The 23232-nt window shown below is 39.1% G+C and overlaps 1 protein-coding gene across 11 annotated transcripts in view; it reads left to right on the top strand.

The window, feature by feature from the left end:
• The window catches only part of LOC129720933 (muscle LIM protein 1-like), a 28069-nt gene extending 5799 nt beyond the window's left edge, over positions 1 to 22270 (top strand). For 5 of the 11 annotated variants that reach the window (XM_055672854.1, XM_055672852.1, XM_055672853.1 and 2 more), the window contains exons 3-9: positions 8585 to 8753; positions 12725 to 12836; positions 19012 to 19108; positions 19728 to 19824; positions 19936 to 20232; positions 20293 to 20613; positions 20817 to 22270. In XM_055672854.1, the coding sequence (XP_055528829.1) occupies positions 8585 to 8753; positions 12725 to 12836; positions 19012 to 19108; positions 19728 to 19824; positions 19936 to 20232; positions 20293 to 20613; positions 20817 to 21093 (1370 nt within the window). In that variant the 3' untranslated portion in view covers positions 21094 to 22270. Of the gene's footprint in view, positions 1 to 8584; positions 8754 to 10331; positions 11075 to 12724; positions 12837 to 19011; positions 19109 to 19339; positions 19437 to 19515; positions 19604 to 19727; positions 19825 to 19935; positions 20233 to 20292; positions 20614 to 20816 lie in introns of those variants that run through there. The other 6 variants (XM_055672861.1, XM_055672858.1, XM_055672860.1 and 3 more) reach the window with 3 other exon arrangements.
• The last annotated feature ends 962 nt before the right edge of the window (positions 22271 to 23232 follow it).

Raw genomic sequence — 23232 nt, 5'->3', positions numbered from 1 at the left:
AGGCAAGATGCACCCCAAAATGTCAGGAAATGTGAATAATTACAAAAAAAAAGTTTTCGTTGCATACGGTCTTATTTTTTCCTCAGCTAAATTAAGTGTTTTAGCTCTTAAATTGATATTTTCCACCAGCGAAAAGTGTTATTGCATCGAATATATGTCGAGCAACATATTTCTGATGAAATATCGATAAGTTCAATAAGTGAGAATTACCGTTATGTAGCCAGAAACATTTTTTTGTTACGTTCGGGGCATAACGCTTCCCTTAGCTCGGGGCAAAAGGACTCTTTGTAAACAAATTTTTGCTCGCATTTCATCTCGTTTCCAGCATTGTACGGAAGTCCAATCGGCGGTCATGGATCGTTGAACAGCTACGATCGGTGCTAGAGGCAATCGAAAACGGTGTATCCCAAAACCATTCCGCTCGACTGTATGGAATTCCGTAGAAAACCTTTTTGCCTTTATTTATTAGATGACAAAATGAGTCGTACTGCCCCAATATTGTATTGCGTTCTGCCCCGTAGACGGGGTGCATTTTACCTCATTTGCATGGTGCTTCTCGCCCCTTTGTTGCGGTGCATTTTACCCCAGGAAGAGTGCATTTTGCCTCGATTGACGACTTTTATGAAATTATTACACTCTCTTAAAAAATGTGTATTATGCATTTTCTATAATGTTTTAGCATCAGATGCGAGTTTGAACGGATAAAAAAGGGTGTTTACATATTGATCAGTATATAACATTGGTTTTATCTGTCAGCTTTAACAAGAATATACTCTGCTTTCGTTAACTGGTGCGTTTTACCCCAGAAACCCCTAACTATCATAAAAGCTGGCCAAGTGTATTATGTCGTTTTTTTTTCGCGGTATTTCGATATATTCACTGATGCACAAAAGATTGAAGAGTTCTGCTATGTGCTTTTGTAAAAATGCACCAGAAGAACGAACATCATTGTGAATTAGAATTTTTCGATATTATTATGTGAACTCTGCTACTGCACTGATAACTGATTGCCACACAATCTTACCATGAAAACTGCGGAACAGTGCAAAACACAGAACCACTGCTACCAACTGTACAGATTTATCTGGAAACTTACAAATTTTCTCGGATCTTTCGGTACAGATTACAGATTTTGTAAAAAACTACAGATAAGTACAGATTTTCTTAAATGGCTAAAAAAGACAACACTTTGTACCAGACTGTGCAACGACACAACGAATGTGATTTTGCAATCCAAAAGTTTCATTGACGTTTGAGATAATAGTTGAAAACTTATCATTGCAGTCACAGTTTCTCAAAACAATGAACACAGGTTGTTGAAGTTGTTTTTTCGAAGATCTAGAAAATTAAAAAAAACTATGTTGAATGGTACAGATTTTTTTTTCGGAAATACTACAGATGAAAACGGTGTAACAGGTTATTCTCAGGTTCTCTCAGATCTTTAACAGTTCTGTATGTTATTTTTAGGTTCTCGTCCCCGTGATATCATCATGACGATATGAACAATGATTGAAACTTTTTTAGTGTAGTACTTTGGAGCTGCCAAACACCTTCAAAATACGCTAGAGCATCAGTTATTTTTTCCCAACACAACGAATATGTGTTGGTTTCAAACTAAATTAACAGTTGCGTTTGGATAGAAAAACAGGAAACAAAATTTAAATTGCCTAATTTCTTCTGTGTTATTTAAAATTTTGAAGTTCTTGCTGTATTTAGCAACTCATCGGTGAATTCAGCAACTTTCCAAGTAGTTGGATCCCAAAATAAATTCAGTTCATCACATCCATAGCTAAACGCACACTAGCGCTATGTAGTGGTCTTAATTTCAACCAAACTGGCTATAAATCAAAAGTCCATCAGATACTTCTTAATGGCGTGTTAGTTCGGTTAGCCCTTTTTTCCGCCTCAAGTTGAACCTGGTACAACCAGTAAATCATACTTGGCCTTAATGCATCGAATCCATGGTTCCTCATTGCGTTTAGCACAGAGTGATGGGGATGGGATACATTATCAAAAGCTCCCCCTATGTCTAAGAACGCAATCATTGCGATTTTTTTTTGCTTCTGAAGATTTCGATGTTTTTGTAGTAGTCTTGTTGACATGGTAATTGCTTAGTGGAAAGCGTTTCAAGTACTTTGATTTGACGTGGTAATCAATGAGTAGTATTTCCATGATTTTTCACATAATAAAGGCTAGACTAAATGGTCTAAAGGCTTCGGTTTGTCGCGCTTACCAGCCTTTGGTATGAAGATCACTCTCGTTTTTCTTCACTTAGTGGGTATGTAATCTAACACTCAACTAGCCCTAAATATCTCGGATATGCATGGAATTATTATCCTCCAACAGTATAATGGTAATGGAATTATTATCCTCAACAGTGTTGAAGCATTACTGGGAATATTTCATCCAGTCCCGGGGACTTATACTGCCCTTCCAAGCATAGTTGTCCCAGTTTGCATAAGGTTTGTGTAGAACATGGGACTACTATGATTGGAATGGCAGTATAGGGCTCAAAAGAGATGCTCATTTCACTTTTCAGTAAAGATATCGCAGGCCCTTTGATACGCATTTGTCCTACCGATAACACATGATACAAATAAAAAAATGCAAGAACTTCTGAAGTGACCTAGTGTAGGTTGTAGGTCTTGTTGAGTGTAACATTCGCTCATACTAGAAATTTTCCAAACACCCCCAAAATCTGAAGTTAGGGTCAAAATACTGTTTTTTAGACCTCAGCGCATATAACATTTTTTTAACTCAGTCATTCATCAACCGATTTTCAATATTTAAGCAGTTTTATAAAGAGGACAAATAGAGCTTTCAAAATATATACAGGTTTGTTCTAATATCAATAAAACATGTTAGGTTATTCGAGTTTATATCTAATTTTTTAGACTTTTTCACGCATTTTTTCAATTTAATTTAAAATTTGCCGTCTAATTTTACAAGAAACATACCACAAATGCACTATCATTTTAAAAGTATATCCAATTCCGAATCAAATGCAAGTAGTTTTGTAGAAATCGGTTGATATTTGGCTAAGTTATATATTTTTTAAGAAAACCAGAATTTTTGGCTTCTATCGCACAATTATTTCACGGTGCTACAAATGATTAAAAAATGCAAGAACTTTTGATGTGACTTAGTATAGGTTGTAGCTCTAGTCAAGTGTTACTTGCGCGTTTACTTGAAGTTTTTCAAATACCCCGAAAATTATAAGTAATGTTCAAAAATCTGTTTTTTATCATAGCTCACATTTTTATGCCTAATACGGTTATTTTTCAACCGATTTTTTTATATTTTGGCTGTTTTGGAAAGGCGACAAATAGAGCATTTGAAACATATAAATATGTCTAACAAGTTTACGCGAACCAGCACACGCATTTGATTCCTGAGTTCCCTTTTCGTGAATAGATCGTGATCCTGGGAAACGTGTCTCCATCATAACATTGAGTGTTTCAAGACGACGTCCTTCTTTATTTTGCCTAAACCATTTGTGTGAGAAAAGTTCCCTTTCAAGGGTTCCTATAAGCTTCGGTTGCTAGGTTTCCTGCATTATAGTCGAACAGAATGTGCTTGTGGTCTGATAGAAATGTCTCTTCAGATATATGCCAGTTGACAATTTTTTTCAATTGTTTTTAGCTCGTTAGAGTTAGATCGACTTCTTGTCGAATCACATGTACTAAAGTTGGATTAAAACATCAAACACATATATATTGTTAGACAGTGTGCATACACGCAAAATTGTTGTTTATTACTTTAAAAGCAATGACGCAAAACGCTTCTTTTGGTAACAAATCTGTTACTTAAAAAGCAAAAAAGTTTTTCTCCAGTCAAGTAACAACACATACTTTCATATATTTTGCACATGTTACGGGAGTACGAGTACCAAATAATTGTCGTTACAACCACACGCAAAATTTTCGATTGTCGAAAAATGCGTGTATAAGTTATTTCGTTGAACGCATACGCATACGGAAAAAATATGACAAGAACTGCCAAGCATATTTTTTCCGGTATTCAGTATGCAAACATTGATGATTTGCATCTCGAAGTCACATCAAGATCTGTAAACTGCGTTAGGGTCTTTTTAGCGGATGCAACAATGTTGAAAACACACACTCATCGTTCCACGAAATTCATTTGGACCTATTTGAAAATACAAAACTCGTGCCTCTCTACAACTTCATTCGTATCTCCGGCAACTCTGGCCACACAATATTACATATTTCCATTTCAAGTAAACACTGGGGAACGAAACAGTGGTGTTTCTAATTAGACGTTTGAGGCTGACCGGTGAAATTTTGCTTATGTGTGAATAAAGGGGACAGAAATAAACTTGATCGTTGCATCAATACAAATGCAGCGAATGAAGTCTTGCTAACACATAATTTGCGGTTCTTGGTTGTATGTTCTCCTGCAGCGTGTGGCCTTCATATATTTTGTGGCATTTTGATTATTACTTTTTGTGTTTAATACGCGGTCATAAGACACAAAAAAGTAACAAAATGTTGCTTAAAAGTAACAAAAATCCTCCCCGTTTGTGTTCAGTGTATAAATTGTTAGATAGAATGTATTCAAAAAAGCACTCACCTCTTTTGTTCATGTCTGTTCTTCTCCATATTGGCTGATGGACGTTTGCGTCATATCCAACAACAATTTGCTTATTTTGTCACTTGCAGTGCGCTATGAACCCATGTACCATGGAACGGGGTGAAATTGATCAATTTTTTTAACAATTTCCAATTAACTAGCTTCATGTACATTTTTCCCGAAATAGTATAATTTTAAAACAAGTACTGGTATGTGCTCCAGTAAACCTCTATGGCTATTGGTGAAATTTATACCGTCTACATCATGAAATAAATTCGATAATTCTATAAGGTACTATGAGGTAAATTGGGGTGAAATTGATCACCATTGAAATCCATACACTCTTTTGGCAATATGCTTTTTTTCGATATGCTAAAGATAAATGATGATTTCTGTACTGAAAAATATCATTTACAGCTAGTTTGGAAACGAAAATAACGATATTTCAGGTTGCACTTTGTTTGTTTTGGTTCACGAGCTGCTTGATGCTAAATTTGCTCTTATTTGATCGTCGTCAGACCGATTTCAATTCGGTTTGTTGCTAAAGCTCAAAAACTAGCTCTAAAATTATAATCTTTGTGGTTTCCTGCAAATTCATCAATATTTCTTTAATGATATGGAATGATCATTGTTGAAAATTACATTTTTTGAGCTTTTATTAAACTTTCCTCACTTCTACAAATTTAACGTAATTAACCCTCAACTAAAATTACTTTAAGTAAATTCAATACATTTTTTTGTTATTTGGAAACTTGTTTGATCAAATTTGATTAAGTTTTGACTGAGTAAGAAGAATTTTTTGGAAATATGAAAAATTGCACCGGGCATGCAAGGGTTAACTTTGACAGGTATGCAGGAATCATGCAAAAGTTGCGTTTAAGGACACGTTAACCTTGCCTAGTGTTGTAAGAGCAATATCTTTTGATTAGTATTTTTATCACGAATTTTCAGGTGATCAATTTCACCCCATTCCACGGTACTTCCCTAGAAGGGGCTTCTTGTAGCTCCCCTGGAAAAATGGCGGAGGCCATCATTATTTCCGCTTTATCACTTGTAGTTGGCAGTTCCTCTTGTACAGCAATTGTATCACGTCTAATGAATTCTGTTTGGTGTAAACATAGTACTACTACTCACCAAAATGGCCGCCCTTCGTGCGAGCGCAGAATCATCATGAAAGAGCTTACCCGTATTCGTTGAAAGTCTTTATTTTTGTTCACCCATAGCTCTTGGAGAATAGCCGCATTGATGTTTTCTTTGGTGAACTTGCGGCAACGGATTCCGCTAACCCCTTTTACATGATGCAGGTTCACCTGGATGAAGTTAAGGGGTAATATCCACCAAAAAAAAAATTTTTAATTTATTTTTTTCTTCGGCTTGAATCAGGCTAAAACTATCCTAGAATCGAAATCTACATCGCCCAAGTAATGATCTAAAATCAAAATTCGTTGAAATCATTTTTTACCGAACAACTTTATGCTCCAAAATCACATTTTTCGTTTATTATGGCGATGCTTGTTTTTTTTTTTTTTTTAATTTCGAGGCTTTGTAAACTAGTAGAAGTTACCTATGATCGATACCGTGTTTCAAATTTGAAGTTTAGAGGGCGCTTCATCAAGTTTCGACCGTTACAGCGTCTCTACAGCACGTGTTTTGCACAATTTCCCTTTGTTTAGTCGATCAGCCGTTCTCGTTGTATACGTTCTTTATTTGAGTTTTTCCATACTTTTTAACTGTGAGTTATATGCAAAAGTACGGAAATATGAGTGACGGGGTGTACAATGGCCATAAAGGCAGTAAAGGAAGAAGTACCAGAACAATCCGGAGTAAAACTAGTAACCGACACTCGCTAACCGCCATGCATTCGAAGGCGATTTATACATTTTTTCGCTGCACACTTATAATTTATTGCCGGGTCTCGGTTATTTTTGCCGAGAACGGCTCCATTGAGTGCTCGGTTAAAAAATTAATGACAGCTATCACATTTTTTCGTAAATCTCGGTTCAGCCCAACTGGAATTTTGGCACAAAATATTACCGAGCTATCTCTACCGAGATTACGGCTATTTTGTGCCGAAATTTCAGTTCGGTGAATTTACGAAAAAAAGTGACAGCTGTCATTAATTTTAAACCGAGCACTCAGTGGTGCCGTTCTCGGAAAAAATTACCGACACCCGGCAAGAAATTATAAGTGTGTGTATTTACTGCTCTTTCTGAATTCATTGGCAATTGCTCCAAAAACGATTTCTAGCGGTAAGCCTATAGTTGATATTGCGGCTGATGTAGCCATTATTACCTTCAATAGCACCCTCCAATCATCAGAAGCAATATCTTTCTGGCCCTCAACCAGATCCGGTATGGTTGCATTGAAGGCAACCAAAACTTCTATTCTTGAGATAGATTCACTATCAACAACCATCATATCAGTTGTTTCCCATGGCCTAATTAGAAACTTCAACCATTCCACAGTGTCCTGGTTTTGGCACTATGTTACCATAAACCCGGACTTGAAGCTGCAGTTGGTAAATTTGGGCTTGAACTGTTCCTTTCTAGGATCAACGACTTTGGCTAAGATAGACTTTTCTACTAGTTTTATCATAGTCGTCGAGAGCCCAGACTTTTTGGGTATTAGTCCAACTTTAAACTGATTAAGGACTTCATTGTAGGTGGGAAGTGCTTCGGGTTTACCGACCGGGCGATTTTCAGTCCCAGTGGAATTACCTTTGATCACCTCCATCCGCCTATTTACTGACTCTTTTCGAAAGGCAGCATAGGAGTCTGGCATTCCTCCGTCCTTTTTTGACGAGGATTGGCTTCACTGCAATGTCAATTTGCCTCGGTCTCTTGACTGTCTGATTTGGGTTCGTCTTTGAAGGGTTAATAGCGAGAAGGCCGGCCTCTCCTACACAAATCTGCACAGATGATGCTAAATTTTTCGGGGTGCTGCAATATTCAAACTGTGTGTTGTGATACAGAATGAAACGATTCCAAAATTATGGTAGAATATGCATTTTTTTGGTTTTAGTTTTTCATGAAAATCCAAAACCCTTTTTACGATTAAATATTTCATCCTCACATATTTCAAGCTTTTGAAGTATTCTTATAATTATTTTTTTTATTTTTTGTAAGCTCAAATTCGATGAATATGAATACTGATCACATTTAGCTTCTGTCGCACTCAGCATTACTCGACGAATCGCCTAACTGTCCGTGCCGAAAATAGACTTACACAGAATACTGGTGGCGCGTAGGTGTTTACCACTGTATGTAGCACAAATATCGGCTAACGGGTTCAAATTTACATGTTTACATCATGCCGTGTGCCCACGTTTTCCGTACCACGTGATGACGTTGCCCACCGCGGTGTAAACAGTGTAATACAAAGTCCTGCAATTGCAATTCGTTTCAAAGGTGGTATCCCCGAACAAACCCTCCCGTTATTAATTTACTATTTTACAGTGCGGTGTCAAGAAGGTGCTGGGAGGTTTGAAAATCATTTCACTTTGGTGATGAATTATAGTAACTGTCAAAATTTCGGCAGGACATCAACTTACCAGACTACTCGTAAATTTGTATCGGACGAAAGGCACGGCACGGTGACGCCTGTCTATTGGAGCCGTGTGACGGTGCGAAATAAATGTCTCTAATTGAAAAATTCTTGGCAGCAAACCGTATCAAGTCAAAGCGACGCAACGCCGGCAGGCAGACGATGGTCTGACCCCAATGCTCGAGCAAAATGTTGATTAAAACTGTTATTTTCTCATCGCATTCGGTTTTCCCAGCCCCTAACCCATGCTGCAGCTTGGCTCATTAATCCAACCCGCCAACCTTTCCCCTACTGCTGCTAATCGCCAAGTGCCAAGTCCAAAGTTTGGCCAAACTTCAATTTTTCCCATAGTAAATAATCTGTTGCTGCGTGCTTGCACATGACCGGTTGAAGAATTTTATTTTTAAAACTCGTTTTCTTTCTCTCTCACTTTTTGTTTCTGCTTTAGGAATGTGCGGAAAGATGCTCGACTCCACCAACTGTGCAGAGCACGAGAACGAGCTCTACTGCAAAAATTGCCACGGACGCAAGTACGGACCGAAGGGATACGGATTCGGTGGAGGCGCCGGCTGCCTATCGATGGACACCGGTGCCCAATTCCAGGAAGCGGGCGATGGGTAAGTAAGAACGGCAACCCCAATCCTGCCTTCCGTCGGATTTTTTTCTTATTCTGCAATTTCAGTTAAAGTCAGCAACAGCCCATCAAAACAAACAGTTGGGCGAGCAAACCAGTCCCGTTTTCTATTTCGTTCAACCCTTTTCCTCGAAATACGATTCTTAAGTTACCAATGTTTTGAGAATTTATGGTATCTGCGCCTATCGATCCATTGGATGTTTTTTGTTGTCTTAATTCGATTCATTCGGGGCCTTTCCTTAGACCTTTCTAGCCGAAACACCAGCACGTTGCTTTAAAGTTGGTGATATTTTCACTTTCACTGGGCCGCCTTCTCATGGAATGATCCCAATTCGTTACACTAGTTATCACCGGACAGAACATGAGAGCCACAGCCGTATTATTTTTGCGTTTTGTTCAAAGTTGATTTGTTGGTCATTTTCCTGCGGTGTTTTGTTTACTTTTTTAGACAAAATCTAGTGAACAGAAATAAGGCAATCCACGAGACAGTTGCGATCAGCTGATTTCAGTCTGTTTTCAACTTATGACAGCTTTCTGTATGTTCGATCGGTCTCAACTTGGATGCAATCCGGATCCAGAAGCGTGAAAAACAAATGTTATCCGATGTAGCTCTAGTATCGCGAGTGCCAATCCTAAATACAACAATATAAAACCACTTTTGATATTATTGCCGACATTAAAAGATTTCGGTTTTGGTCGTGTTTTGATTTTGCAGCTTGAAAAACAGCAACAATAATAAACGTACAAGCAAAAAAACGTCACCCGTGGATTGCCTTATTGAAATCCTGTTTGTGTTTCAGCTGCATTTCGTGCTTTGGTAAAAAAGAGATTCTCGTTGTTTTTTTTTTCCTAGAAGAAGAGTCATGTGTTGTAAATTATGTGAAGTAACTGAAGTTTAACCACGATTCGTCCATGCATTTTGACAAAGCAAAAACGCTTGAAGCTTAATCTGTATTCGTTTTCTAGCATACGAGGGTAGTCCCAAAAGTATATTGTCTGACAAATAAATTCCTAAAATTTAGAATGATGTGTTTTGAGCTCCTAAAAAATAATCAGTAACCGCCCGAAATACTTCATAGCAACCAACGATATCTATCAGTCACACAGAAGTCTTTTGGATCTCACCTAAAGCTCAAGCCACATCATTCTGGATTTTGAATGAAAACAAATATAATAATAATTTACAAATATTTTTCGTCGATAGTGGTTACTCTCATCTACATCGTAAAAAAAAAAATAAATCAACAGTTACTTCACATTTTTCCGGCTGTAAACCCAAACGATAAATATTATAAATGTTTCCCAGAAACCAATGCTCTCAAACTATATAAATAAAAATATATATGTAAACTCTTCGTTGCATGCTGATTCTCCATTTTTTTCTGTTTTCCATTTCTCTTGTTTCATAAAAAATGCGATACCTACAACTACCACCACCACAACCACAACCACCACCGCAAAATGCTACTATAATTTTAACATCCACTGACCATCACCAACCACCAACAAACAAAAATAAATTACTATGAAAAAAATACAAATCGAAACGTTGCCATTCCAGCAAGTAAAACCAAATAGCAGTTACTGCCAGTTTGTAAAAACCCAAATCGTCACTCCGAAAGTAAGAATTCTAATTTTACAAAAAAAAACGTGTAAGAGTCCAAGCGTAACCTTATTTTTCTACAATCATGAACCCAATTGCGCGAAAGAAGTGATCAACTCTAGCCGATCGGGAAGAAAGCATCCCTTCTTGTTCTCTACGTAGCTCTTTATATGTTGTATATTCAGAAAAGTCATTATCGCAGCACACACACGCAAACAGGAACAATTTAACTACAAAGAAAACAAAAACAGTGTCGTTACCGGAAATAAGTTTTTACCAAAAAAAGCATTGTTATATGTTGTTCAACCTTTTGAACTTCCGCCCTGCTATCATCCCTCCTTCGAACCATTTCTATACTAATTCTTTTATATGTGCACCTAAGCAAACCTAAGTGTTACCAAAGGCAAGTTGAGTAAAAAGAGAGGCAAATTTCATTTTCCTAAAATGATTGTAGTGTTCAAACGAAGCAAAAAAAGTATTGTCTTTCCTTGATTGTTATTGAAAAGTGTGTTCTCTGGTAAGCAGCCGACAAGAATAATTTTGATTTTTATGTTTCTGAAGGAAAACAAAAAAACTGTAAGAGGCAGTAAAATCTAGCGTATAGGAAGCTTTCTGATTTGCCCAAATATACTTTATTTTTTGACGAATATGTAAAAACAAAACAAAAATTACAATAAATAAAATCGATTTTTAGTAAATCAGCTGTGACTAACTTCATTTGTCTGTACAGTAAACGTAGGCAGAAGGATTTTGAATATTTTCGCTGTTTTTGCTAATGTGAAGAAAAAAGTTGGTTCGGAAGAAAAAAAAAATATACGCAACCCTTAATCACTGATTTTTACGAAGCCCCGGAAGGCACCCATATGTATCTCAAAGTCACCTCAAACAGCTTCTGCAGCATCAAAAACCAAAACTGAACACCGCTTGACAGCATATAAACAAAAAAAATAAACCGCTTTTTTACAACAAAAACACAGAAACATTCAAGAACCTCTCTCGCCATTTTGTTTGACTCCACATCCAAGATACCTCGTTGCTCGTGTGGTTCGCGGGGTAAGGGGACACAAAATCCCCTCCCTTCGGCTATGTCCTGTGTTCCGAAATTGGAAGCTTAGAAATTGAAGTGTACGAATCCAAGTACGAGTACACTGGACCAGGTCTTTTCGTGTGTCATTGAACGTAGCAAAAACCAAAACATTTAGAGAAATGTTATCAAAGCAAGCCACTAGCTGAAACATCTGGCGTTTCGTCACTTGTGTACGTGTAATTTGACGTTTGATCGGTGAGATATTATGTTCCTAGATGTTTTGTCGTGTTATTGAATTGTTGTGATGTCTAGTGTTTCTACCCAACCTTCGTTTTGTTTTTGTTGTTTTCTGTTTTTTCTTTAAGTTTTGAAAAAAAATTGCTTAACTTTATCTTAATTTCTGTGGCAAAACGTAGCGCTGACAGATGTGTACCAGAGTATCGAGTTTGTGTTTTTGTTTGTTTTTGTGTCTCACCACCGCCATGAGTTTGAACTTGAGCTTACGCGTCATCAATGTACAAAATTCCCCCAATCACACCGCATGCAAATCATTCACCATCATTATCACTAATCTGCCAACACAGAGCACACCTCTCCACACCTTCCGCCTAATAACGAACCACCACTTCCTCTGAATCACTTCAGTCTGACATACGACGAAGTTGGAAAAGTTTCTTTTCATCATTTCTATCTTTTTCTCTCATTTCTTCTATGAATTCGTAATCCAATTTGAAAACAAAGGGATAAGGAAAGTGCCCTGGAGTCGATGATTGCACAGTTTATAAAAAATTGAGATTTAGATTGAGTTCGTACATGAACCAAACAAGCAAGCGTAGTTTGTAGAGAATTGACGGAACGGAAAGCAAAACGGGGGACTTGACCTTGTCCCGAGACCAAATTAAGTACCGAAAACCCATCACAGCAAACTAAGGCTTGCGCAACAGTTTGACATTGGATCTGTTGTACTTAATTTCTTTTCTCTTCTTCTCTTGTTTTATTAATTCGATTCGTTGTAAACACTGATCCGTAGATTAAGTCGAAACAGATGAGAAAAGTCCACTAATTCTTTTTCTCTTTTTTTCGTTTATTTTTCTCACACTTTCGCCACATGTCGCATTCGATCCCACTTTCCTGTTCCAAACCACTCAACGCATCACCATCACTCATGATCATCACCACGCACACCAACACCAATGTGCGGTCTCATCTCACATCTAAATTCGCATCGACTCCTGCCTCCCCTATCATTCGTCACACATCCGTCCGCGACCTCTACGATCATCGCCCTCTCTCTCCTTCTGGTATCATGCACTCATACGCGCAGAACTAACGGACACATTGAGCCGAAACCGATACCGAAAGCACCCGAAGGAGAAGGTTGCCCTCGTTGCGGTGGATATGTTTACATGGCCGAGCAAATGTTGGCACGTGGAAGAGTGAGTTGATGATTTTTAGTTTCTTTCCCTACTAGATGTTCTAGATTCTAGGTTGAACATCGCCGCCCTCTTCCCCGACCCCTTCCAACCAAAAAAAACGGCACGCCCTTCTGCATGACGCTGACCCAGTTACCAACCTAGGAGCGCACCAAGAGTAACATTTAGTCGTATTTGCTTCTCTGCCTTTTTCTCTGCTTTTAGATTTTAACCCATTTCCGGCGGATGATGCCGTATGGCATCATCTGACACCTTAACTAGACTGATGACTTAAAGATTTTTTACTCACAAGGCGTTTTGTAACATTCGATTATTATATTGAATTGAAAAGAGCTTCTGTTAAGGACTAAACACAATGGATACGTTGCGGCTGCGTATGTGGCAGTTTGACAGTTAGCCCGTACATTTTCTGTCAAATTAACGTCCATTGTGTTTGGGCCTTTACAATATTGTACCAAAATTTCATGCTAAAAGCATAAACAAACAAACGTAGCGCTCCATACAAAGTTCTAAAAAAATGTGACTCCGATAACTGGGGAGGCACTTATACTGAACATATTGCGCAAAAAATAGACCTTTACTGCCTATAATCGCATACCAGTCCCACCTGCATTTTTGTCGTTTCTATAGAGAAGTTATGGTAAATCCCTATCTCATTATATTATGTCGAAAATATGGGATTAAACCACGCTCAACAACTGAAATAACTTAAGCAAGAAAAATAGCTTTACGCGTTGTTTTCTCAACATGATGAAAAAGAAAATGGGACTGATATGAGATTACAAGCAGTTTAGTATTTCCAGCAAGCACACCTCTAATCTACTGGTAGCACGGTCAGCGTTGCCAGGTACCCAGATTTAGCTGGATTACCCAGATTTTTTAACAAGTATCCAGGTAGAAAGATTTGATGTCACATTATCCAGATTTTTCATAAATGATCCCGATTTAATCCAGATTTTATTTTCTCTGTTTCACAAAAAGGTCATCCCTTCAAATTTGACGCGAAATTTTGCAATTTTGTCACTTCAAATGTTGCGTACCCCAATAAAAAGAAAAAAAAAATTAAAAAGTTGACCTGGCAACGCTGAGCACGGTGCACGACAGAATTAGGTTCAAAGGGAAAAAGTACACCAGCGCCACCACCGCTGCGGGTGGCCCTATTCTGCTTAGCTGAAACTCATTTCAATTGTCCGTTATTTTGATTCACGTAGAGAAATTTTGGACACATCTGTTCGCTGTGATAAAAGCACCCTAATTTTTTTCGAAATATTGGGTACAATTTATTAATTATTAAATATATCAAAACAATTTCCGAGGTGACTACCTGAATTACTCTTTTTCTCTGCCGGCACCTCAAGGTCACGAATCCACGAACGTCCACCTGTTTGACTGCCAGTAGCACTTTGTTTACTGCCTGTAAGTTGATTACGTTAATAGCAGGCCTATAATAAGCCGACATTTTTTCGTGACCTTTCCCGTTGTTGACCTTATTTTTGTTTTGTTTTGTTGTTTTATTTTTTTAAATTTATCACGAAAAATACTGAGCACCAAGCCGAATTCCACACAGGTCTCGTAATGAAGTGCTTCACGAAGTTACACCAGTTGGGCCAAACTTTTCAGAAGAACAGACTGCTAAAGGAATCGCCTGTTATGGAGATATTTCTTTTATTTTCTCTACAACATGTCAAAATAATCACATTTTGGTCTACAAGCTGCAATCAGAAGACTGAGAACTCTGCCTAAGATTGAGCGACAGTTTTGGCAGCGAAGTCTTTTGAGTAAAAGTGGAACTGACGCATGCTAGTGTGTGTGCTGGCGATGCGAATGCAAGTCGAACGCACAGGCCACCACATACGCACACTCTGTCTTCGCAGCGATGTGATTACCAGCAGTTTCATAGCAAACTTCCACCCTGAATAGATGGAGTGCGCTGTTTGATTTGATGCTTGTCATTTGTATGGGATCGATCCAGAGATGCCAGTCTTCTTGATATGATGTTTTTGCCTAAACTGAGTTACATTTGCTCTGTTTCGGGTATCTATGCTAAATGTCAAAAACTTCTTCAGCGTGCATTAGTTTGCAAGACATTCATCGATGTCTTATAAGAATGGGCTTAAACATTAGCCCAGGGGAAGACCTATGTAGCTACTTCGGGAAGTTGTCTAATCACCATGCGAGAAATACATTTTTCTGATAACAAATTGAGCAAAGAATTATTCAAATTCGGTAAAAGTCCCTGCAAATGAAGTTTCTCAGTAAATATTTCTACAGAGACAGAGTCAAAAGTGCCATAATGTCCAATGTCAGAATGCAGAAACCATTTGCTCTTTTCGACCAAAGGCGAGTTGAATGTCAGTAGAAAACAACGCTAGGCAAACAACGCATTCGTTCCTTTGCCCGGCGGAAGCTAAATTGAGTACCTACCTGAGAGTAAACTATTTGTTTCGACCCATTTGTCTAACCGTAAGAGTATTATTTTCTCCATTAATTTCCGGAGACAAGAGAGCATCGCAATCGGCGTATAAATGAATTGTGATTAGAGGCAGGTTTCCCAGATTTCCGGATGACAATACTCTTTTCTGTGTGGACTCATCCTTGCGACAAGAGCTTAGATCTATTGTGATATTGCCCAGGTGGTTTCTGTACTCCGCACTTCATATTATTAGCAGTAACACTATTGAAGTAAGTGATACGCTTATCATTCATATCAGTGCTTGTGTGTAAATTTTTTTACCTTTCCGTTTCAAGCTTACTGATCTACTATACCGGGCCTCTGTCCATCCTAACAATATCGCCTAGTTACAATTTCCTGGAGAGAACTTTCATGTTACTCACACCAGTTTTATTATAATAGGGACTTATTTTTGTTAGGAGGAGAGCCAACAGGGGTACTGTAGAATCCAGATTGAAGGAAGGGTATGTGGTGGGGAGCCTGAGAATTAGCCCATGCTAAAAGTCCTTTGACAACCAAAAGGCCTGATTGTACTAAAATTCGAACTCACGACCACCCACTTATCAAAGCGGACGCTGTAACCTTGCAGCTACGAAGCTCCCCCAATGGCAATAACTTTTACCTCCTTCCAGTCGTGCGAAACAATATTTAGCTCGAAAAAGTTGTAAAACAAATTCAACAAGCGTCTTTTTGCAGAATCGGGTAGATTCTTCAACAGGTTAAATTTGATTCTAACAATAGGTAAATAATGTTTGAATTGAGAAAAGTCTCACAGAACGCAAACGCATCACAATTGAATGTGTTCATCAAATGTGAGAAAAGTTCTGCAATTCCACTGTACAACAGTGACAAAATTCCTAACCTATTTCGACGTATCAGTCATCAAAAGATGATGATCATCAAAACATGATAGCTGGAATGCCCAAAGCTCATGCCGATTTCCCCCTCAATAGAGACACTTTTCAGTGTCTCCACTGCAAGTGGTCAGAGCATTACTATCCCCCCTCCCCCCAATTGCTGCAGCGTGCCTTGTTGCAGTAGTAAGTGGATGACTCGTAGTACAAACAGGCATACATGCTGACGAACCCTGTCCAAAAGGACATGTTTCGGCAGTGCTGATCCGGCGAGTTTTTCCCTGAAGAAATCCGAAAGGAAGAATTTCTTCTTCCCTTCTTCGAATGCAATTGCTTGCAATCCAGTATCTTTACATTTTGCATCATGGGACTCTTAAAACAGTCCACCCCATAACACAAAAAGTCATCGACCCTCGGTAACCACACCGATGATTTCTACATCCTTGGCAGGGATGTACACGCGATACTCTCTCGTGAAGTGCTCGTAACTAGTAAGTGCGTTCGGTTGCTTCAAGCTACTCACGACAACTCACAATTTGTTTGGTCTAGCCTTTGTGATTTCGGTTACGTTCAAAACCTGTTTTGCCAGGTTCTTGCCGATTTGTTTAATGTTCAATGGCTTTTTTATGGGTAGAAAAAAAAACAAAACATGGACCTTTTGCGGCATCTCGCAGCTTTCACGCGTATTTCCGGGACCGTCGTTGCTGAACTAGGTTCATGGGAAGGTAGAAAGGGGCTGATGGGGTCAATTTTTTGAGGAAGCGTTTTGCTTCACCGCACGCAAGCGATAAATCTGCGTAGATCTGGGATCAGGTAATAAACAAATTTTAAAACAATTTTTCAAACTAAGATAGATGAAATATAAAAAAGGCAATGGTATTTGAAGGAAAATAATATTAATTAAAAGAATACTTCATCAGACTGTTTTAATCTTTTGGATTAATCCGGTGAGCAGCTTGGCATGAATCGCACTCAGGCTGAAACAGCCCTGCGGCGCGGGAATTTGTTCCGTCTGCTGGACGGTTTTGTATTACAAAACTAGTACCGAAATCACCAAAAAAACACACGTACCATCTGCACACAATACACAGTCTTCTACACCGCTAGGGGCTAACCAGCGCCCGGTGGTGCGAGGAATTTGCTCTGGTTGCTGGATGACTTTTGTAGTCAAAACACCGACAGCAAATACACAAGCAACACGCACGTACCGTCTGCACACAATGTAATATTGTTCTGATTCGCATGGGTTAATCTATAACGGAGCGATACTCGTTTGCTACTTATCGCAGCGAAAGCAAAGAAGCCATTGAATAAAAAAACTGCTCGAAATGTGTTAAACAACAGTTCGCCCAGGTACCGTATATGGGCAAACTGTCATTTAACACATTTCGAGCAGCTTTTTATTCTTCATTCAAAAATCGAAGTTTAACGGTAACCATATTTTAGAAATCACGTTTTTTTTTTTCAGAAAACGCATTTCAAATGACATGTAAAAACTGGTATAGCTTTAATACCCAATCGTATAGATACTCTATTTAGAATACGTCCACTTTTAAGAAACAGGGTCAAGTTTTACAAAAGTTTGTAAAGGAACTATGTTCCATTTTCTATTCGGTAAGCCCCGCCTCAAAATAGTTTTAGATTTCTCTAAATTTTATTATTATTTTCGGATTTTCTTTTTTTTTTCGATATAAACTTATACAAAATGACCCGTACTTGATGATTTTATTGTGTTTTATTCTTTAAATATATGAGAGTGGCCATATGTGAAGAAAGCTAGGAAGACAGTTAAATTAAAATGATGATAATAAATCAAAATACAAAAAAAATATCGACATTCTAAGCCAAATTTAACCCTTTAGTGCCCAGTGCCGCCTTTAAACGGTCTTCAGTGAAACCTCTAAATGCTTCAATCAATACTTGAAAAATGTTTATAAAGTTTTATAGTGATTTTTTCGAAGTTCGTCTGAAAATTACCTTTGGCACTATAGGGTTAACATTAAGAAAAAAATTGATATTTGATGCCATTGCATTTGCACTCTTTACGATTGAAACAGCAGCGATGTTTGTCCACTCAGCGATGCATACAAGTTTTTATGCAAGCCTTCATGTGGTACAAGTGTGGTAAATGAACCTCTTTTTCAACCACTTGACTCTAGTTTGCCACTTTCACTTATGTATGTAGTACGATTTTGAAAGTAACAAAAAGGTCGCTTTGCATCCTGCCTGTGTACAATATGTACTTATTTTTAACAGCAGGTTTAATGTTCACTTGTACTATCACACGTAACATTATAGTTTTTTTTATACCACTAAGATGTGCACACCAAAAAGCAGTGTTGCCGATCCCATTCAAAATCATAGATAAATTCCAGATATTGGTCAGAATTTATTGTCTGATTCTTTTAAAACAAAATGCGCCAAATTTGTTGCAGAAATCATCGTCATACAGTTCGTGGCGCGTTTTGTTTTAAAAGAAACAGACAATATTTATTGAAAATGAAAACAACTCATAAAAGCCTATTACAGAAGACGCCTGATCAATTTTGGTTTTACAGATGGCGAGTCAGCTGGATTTTGAACGAGTAGTTCGTCTGTGAAACTGCTCGACTCGTTCGTGACTCAGCTGTCACCAGCCAAGTTTTACTCGCGTTCTCTAATACAACATTTGCTCGCCTCGTCAGTAAGCAAGGCGAGTTGCTTCCTCGTCTTCTGTAATAGGCCCTATATAGTCAAACATTTGAGTAGGCACAAAACACCATACGAGCTAATATTGTAAAAGAAAAAATGAGTAACTACTGCTTAAATCGCCTCAACTAGCCCAGACTAACCGCTTTTCTTTCCGCTCACTAACCCCTCACAAATTCGACAGGGCTACCACCGACGCTGCTTCAAATGCTTAGTCTGCAACCGCACCCTTGACTCCACAATCCACTGCGATGGTCCGGATAAAGAAATCTATTGCCGAGGTAGCTATACTGTGCATACACCGTACTTCCTCTGGATCAGATCCAGTGAAAATAAAACGGAAATCACTGATCATGTTGATGTAGTTATATATAAGCTTACTGAAAAGCGTTTGTACGTTGGATGATAACTAAAAAAAACAAAAAGTGTGTTTCCGTAGAGGTCACTAACAGTTCAGCATCCCGGATGTGTAATATCTGTACACGTGTGTTTCGATTTCGTTATGATTGCAGGCCTACCATAAAGGATGTTTCAAGTGTGGAGATTGCAAGAAGGGTCTCGATTCGGTGAACTGCTGCGAGGGTCCGGATCGGGAAATCTACTGTCGAGGTTGGTTGCACTTTCCCTCATTTTCCCCCCATCTAGTGAGCTTTGTAATCCTCTGTATGTTTTATGTTCAACGTTGCAGTATGCTACGGTAAGAGGTTCGGTCCCAAGGGCTACGGCTACGGTCAAGGTGGTGGAGCCTTGCAAACCGATAGCTCCGATCTGATTGGGTGAGTGTCGACTGTATTCTATCCTGCTAAGTGGTACCGTCACTAACTAGTTTCGAACGTAAATGTGCTTCGTTGCCTGTGTTGTCTGACAAGATCGATTAAACCTTTTGACTATCCTCTACAGGATGCTATGCCAGTCGGTTCGGTTCTCGAGGGTACGGCCACTCGGGTATTTCTTTCCTTGGTCTTATGTGCGATGCTCGGGATCTAGAGCTGCAGAGGTACAAACTAGCTATGTTTTCGTTTAGTTAGTGACTACCACCGCTTTATGTCATGTCAGTACTTGATATTCTATGATGCTAATCTTTTTCGTTTCTATGCGTTACAAACAGCGAATTTACGCCGAAGCCATCGACAGCGGATACAACGGCCATTAAGGCCTCACCCGGACAAGGCTGTCCCCGTTGTGGTGGTGTGGTATTTGCGGCTGAGATGGTACTCTCGAAGGGACGCGAGTGGCATCGCAAGTGCTACAAGTGCCGTGACTGCACCAAAACTCTGGACTCGATCATCGCCTGCGATGGTCCGGATCACGATGTATACTGCAAGACTTGCTACGGCAAAAAGTGGGGACCACACGGATATGGTTTTGCCTGTGGATCCGGTTTTCTACAGACGGACTGCATGACGTGAGTGAATTCTACCTATGAATATAATCCATGAGTTTTCATCCGCAAATATTTTCTCAGCGAGGATCAGATTGCAGCGCAGAAGCCGTCCGTTCCAATTGATACAACCTCGATCAAAGCTCCTGAGGGACAAGGTTGTCCACGTTGCGGTGGAATGGTGTTCGCAGCCGAACAGCAGCTGGCGAAGGGTACGATGTGGCACAAGAAATGCTTCAATTGTGCCGAATGCCATCGGCCACTCGATTCGATGATTGCCTGCGATGGACCGGACAGAGAAATCCATTGCCGCGCCTGCTACGGAAAACTGTTTGGACCGAAGGGTTTCGGTTTCGGACACACCCCGACTCTGGTATCTACCGATGTTCAAACCGCTCCAGTGTAGTAAGTATTTCAAGTGTTTATAAGAGGAGGGATTTTACCCGAACTCATTTATGAAATAAGCAACATTGCATAGTTGAAATCTCAAAAAAGCTAACCTGAAAATTGTATTTAAAAAAAAAGTCACCGTGTTATCTTAAGCCGATCTATTCCCATAATTTCATAATTACCCAAGATTATACCAAATAATAAATTTTTTTCCTTAGCACCAACTTCAAACCAATGAACGGACCGAAAGCTCCCGAGGGCAAGGGATGCCGTCGCTGTGGTTACACCGTGTACGAGGCGGAGAAGATGCTCAGCAAGAACCTCATCTGGCACAAGCGGTGCTTCAGCTGCTTCGATTGCCACAAATCGCTCGATTCGACGAATCTGAACGATGCACCGAACGGAGAGATCTACTGCAGAGGCTGCTACGGACGCAACTATGGACCCCGTGGCGTCGGTTTTGGCATAGGCGCCGGAGCGCTAACGATGACGTAAATTTCCTTTCATTCAATTCGAAGATTTATTTATTTTCGCTTATTTAGTTTAACTATTAACAACTGTAAAAGTAAAATATAATGTATTTTCAATGCTTTCCGCGAGAAAGCAAACGGACTTCAAACAGTACTACTGATACCCTATATGCGCTAGTCGTGTTTTTAGCTAACACCCGTTTCGCGTACGGCAAACTCTGACAAATCAACCAGTGTGTAAGATGTAACAAATAGACGGAGCTTCGCTGCTCTTAGAAAAAGAAGAAAAACAAAAACAAATTAAAAAAGCACATAAAAATCTAGTTCAAACCATAAAAACGAAGCTAAAGCACAGTGTTCAAATTAAACTCAAGCTGCAACTGCAAACAAACATGCGAACGACCAGGCTTCGAGCCTGTGATCATCTACCAGAAGAAAAGAGAAGTTAGGAAACGCAGATTAACTCATCCACCCGGCGCACAAGACAGGCACAATTTTTGTAAATGCGCCAATTCGTAGAACATATAACAAATAGGGGAAACCATTTTTACCTGGTATGAAACGAAAACTGTCTGAATGTTGAATTTTTTGTGCGATACCGACCGACATTGAAATGCTGAGCGCTTGAAATGAAGCGAATGCTTGCTGAAATCACCCAGAACCTTACAACAGTAATCTTAGACCTTAGTTTATCATTTGAAAACGCTTAACTTACCAACAATTTCTTTCGTTAGCTTTGATACGTTAATCACTGTGCAACCGATGCAGGAAAATAATGGGGCTCTTGACAAACAGTTGAACGATTATCGTCCCGAATTTTTTATATTTAGTCCCAAATTTCACTTTGATTGAGCATGATCTAATACAAGGAGTCTCGTTACTTTGGTTATTATAGGTAGTAGAAAAAACAACGGACGGGAAATTTTTTATGAACGCGAATTTTTTTATGGAATTTTTGCTCTCAAGTGAAGTGAGTTAGTTTATTTTTTAACTTATTTACTAGCGTTTAGGTGGAAGAATGAAGAAAGAAATACGAAGAGACCAAGCAACTCTTCTTGTCACATTTGATTATCATCATTGCTGTAATTCTGCAAATTAATAAACCTTATACAAATCGCTAAGTTAGTTGGTAATAACGTGAAAGTATGTAAACTATATAAAAATATTTATTCAATAAAAATGCTAAAATTCGGTAAAACCCACTCTTTTTTCAAATCCTGGTCCTTTTTGAAGACCTTTCATGTTTTTCGGAGCCCTTTACCCAGATATTTTCTATTGAATGAAGTTCCGGTGAGTTTGGCGGATTAGTCTCCTTCAGCACAAAAACTACATCGTTGGCTTCGTACCAATCAGCGATCGAGGGACCGGAGGAAGGGCAGTAGATGCTTCTGAAGACATTCTTCTCTATATATTTGATCGCCAATACGGTTGTGATATCGGATTCGAATCCCGATCGAGTCGAGGGACTTTTCGAGCTGGAAATTTTCTCGACTCAGCACTGGGGCACGATGTATTCCTGCACTTATCCTACACATGCAAAATGTGCTTCGCTTAGCTACAAAGGGGAGAATAAGCTTGATCGGCTTACCTTTTTTAGCTAAAGTGGCGAGCGAATCAGGGATCTCTAACACTTCGGTCGGGGAAATACAGGATTACAGGATATATCGGCGATCCTACATTCTACTGTCTCAATTCACATTCACGAACTCACGGGTCGAGGTTTTTCTACATACCGAGCTTCACCCCGTCGAACGGTTTTCCTATTGAGGCACGCACGCTACGAAAACGGCACTCTTAGCTTCGCACTCAACTTTTTCTAAGTCCAAAAAAACGCATCCGAATATCCCCGTGGTTTGCAACTTTCCTTTTTGCATGAAAGCTTATCCCAGTTCGATGTTCACCCAAACAATCACACCCACAAACATCAGCGTTCTGCAACCACGCTCGAATGTTCGCCATTAATGTTGTCGCGTTTTTTGCAGCGGGAGAAGAAACGGGACCTACTTTTATACCACACACGATACAATTCGTAATGATAATTTTCAAACTATATTCTAACACCTCACATAAAAACTGAAATAACATATAACGCGAAAACTACAAATTAAAACTTAATTCATAACATGCAGTGGCGAGTATGTTGCTTGTCACAACGAAATAAAAT

The sequence above is a fragment of the Wyeomyia smithii genome, chromosome 2 (assembly GCF_029784165.1).
Source record: "Wyeomyia smithii strain HCP4-BCI-WySm-NY-G18 chromosome 2, ASM2978416v1, whole genome shotgun sequence".
In the NCBI taxonomy this organism is placed as follows: domain Eukaryota; kingdom Metazoa; phylum Arthropoda; class Insecta; order Diptera; family Culicidae; genus Wyeomyia; species Wyeomyia smithii.
This window is presented reverse-complemented; position numbering and strand designations above follow the sequence as displayed.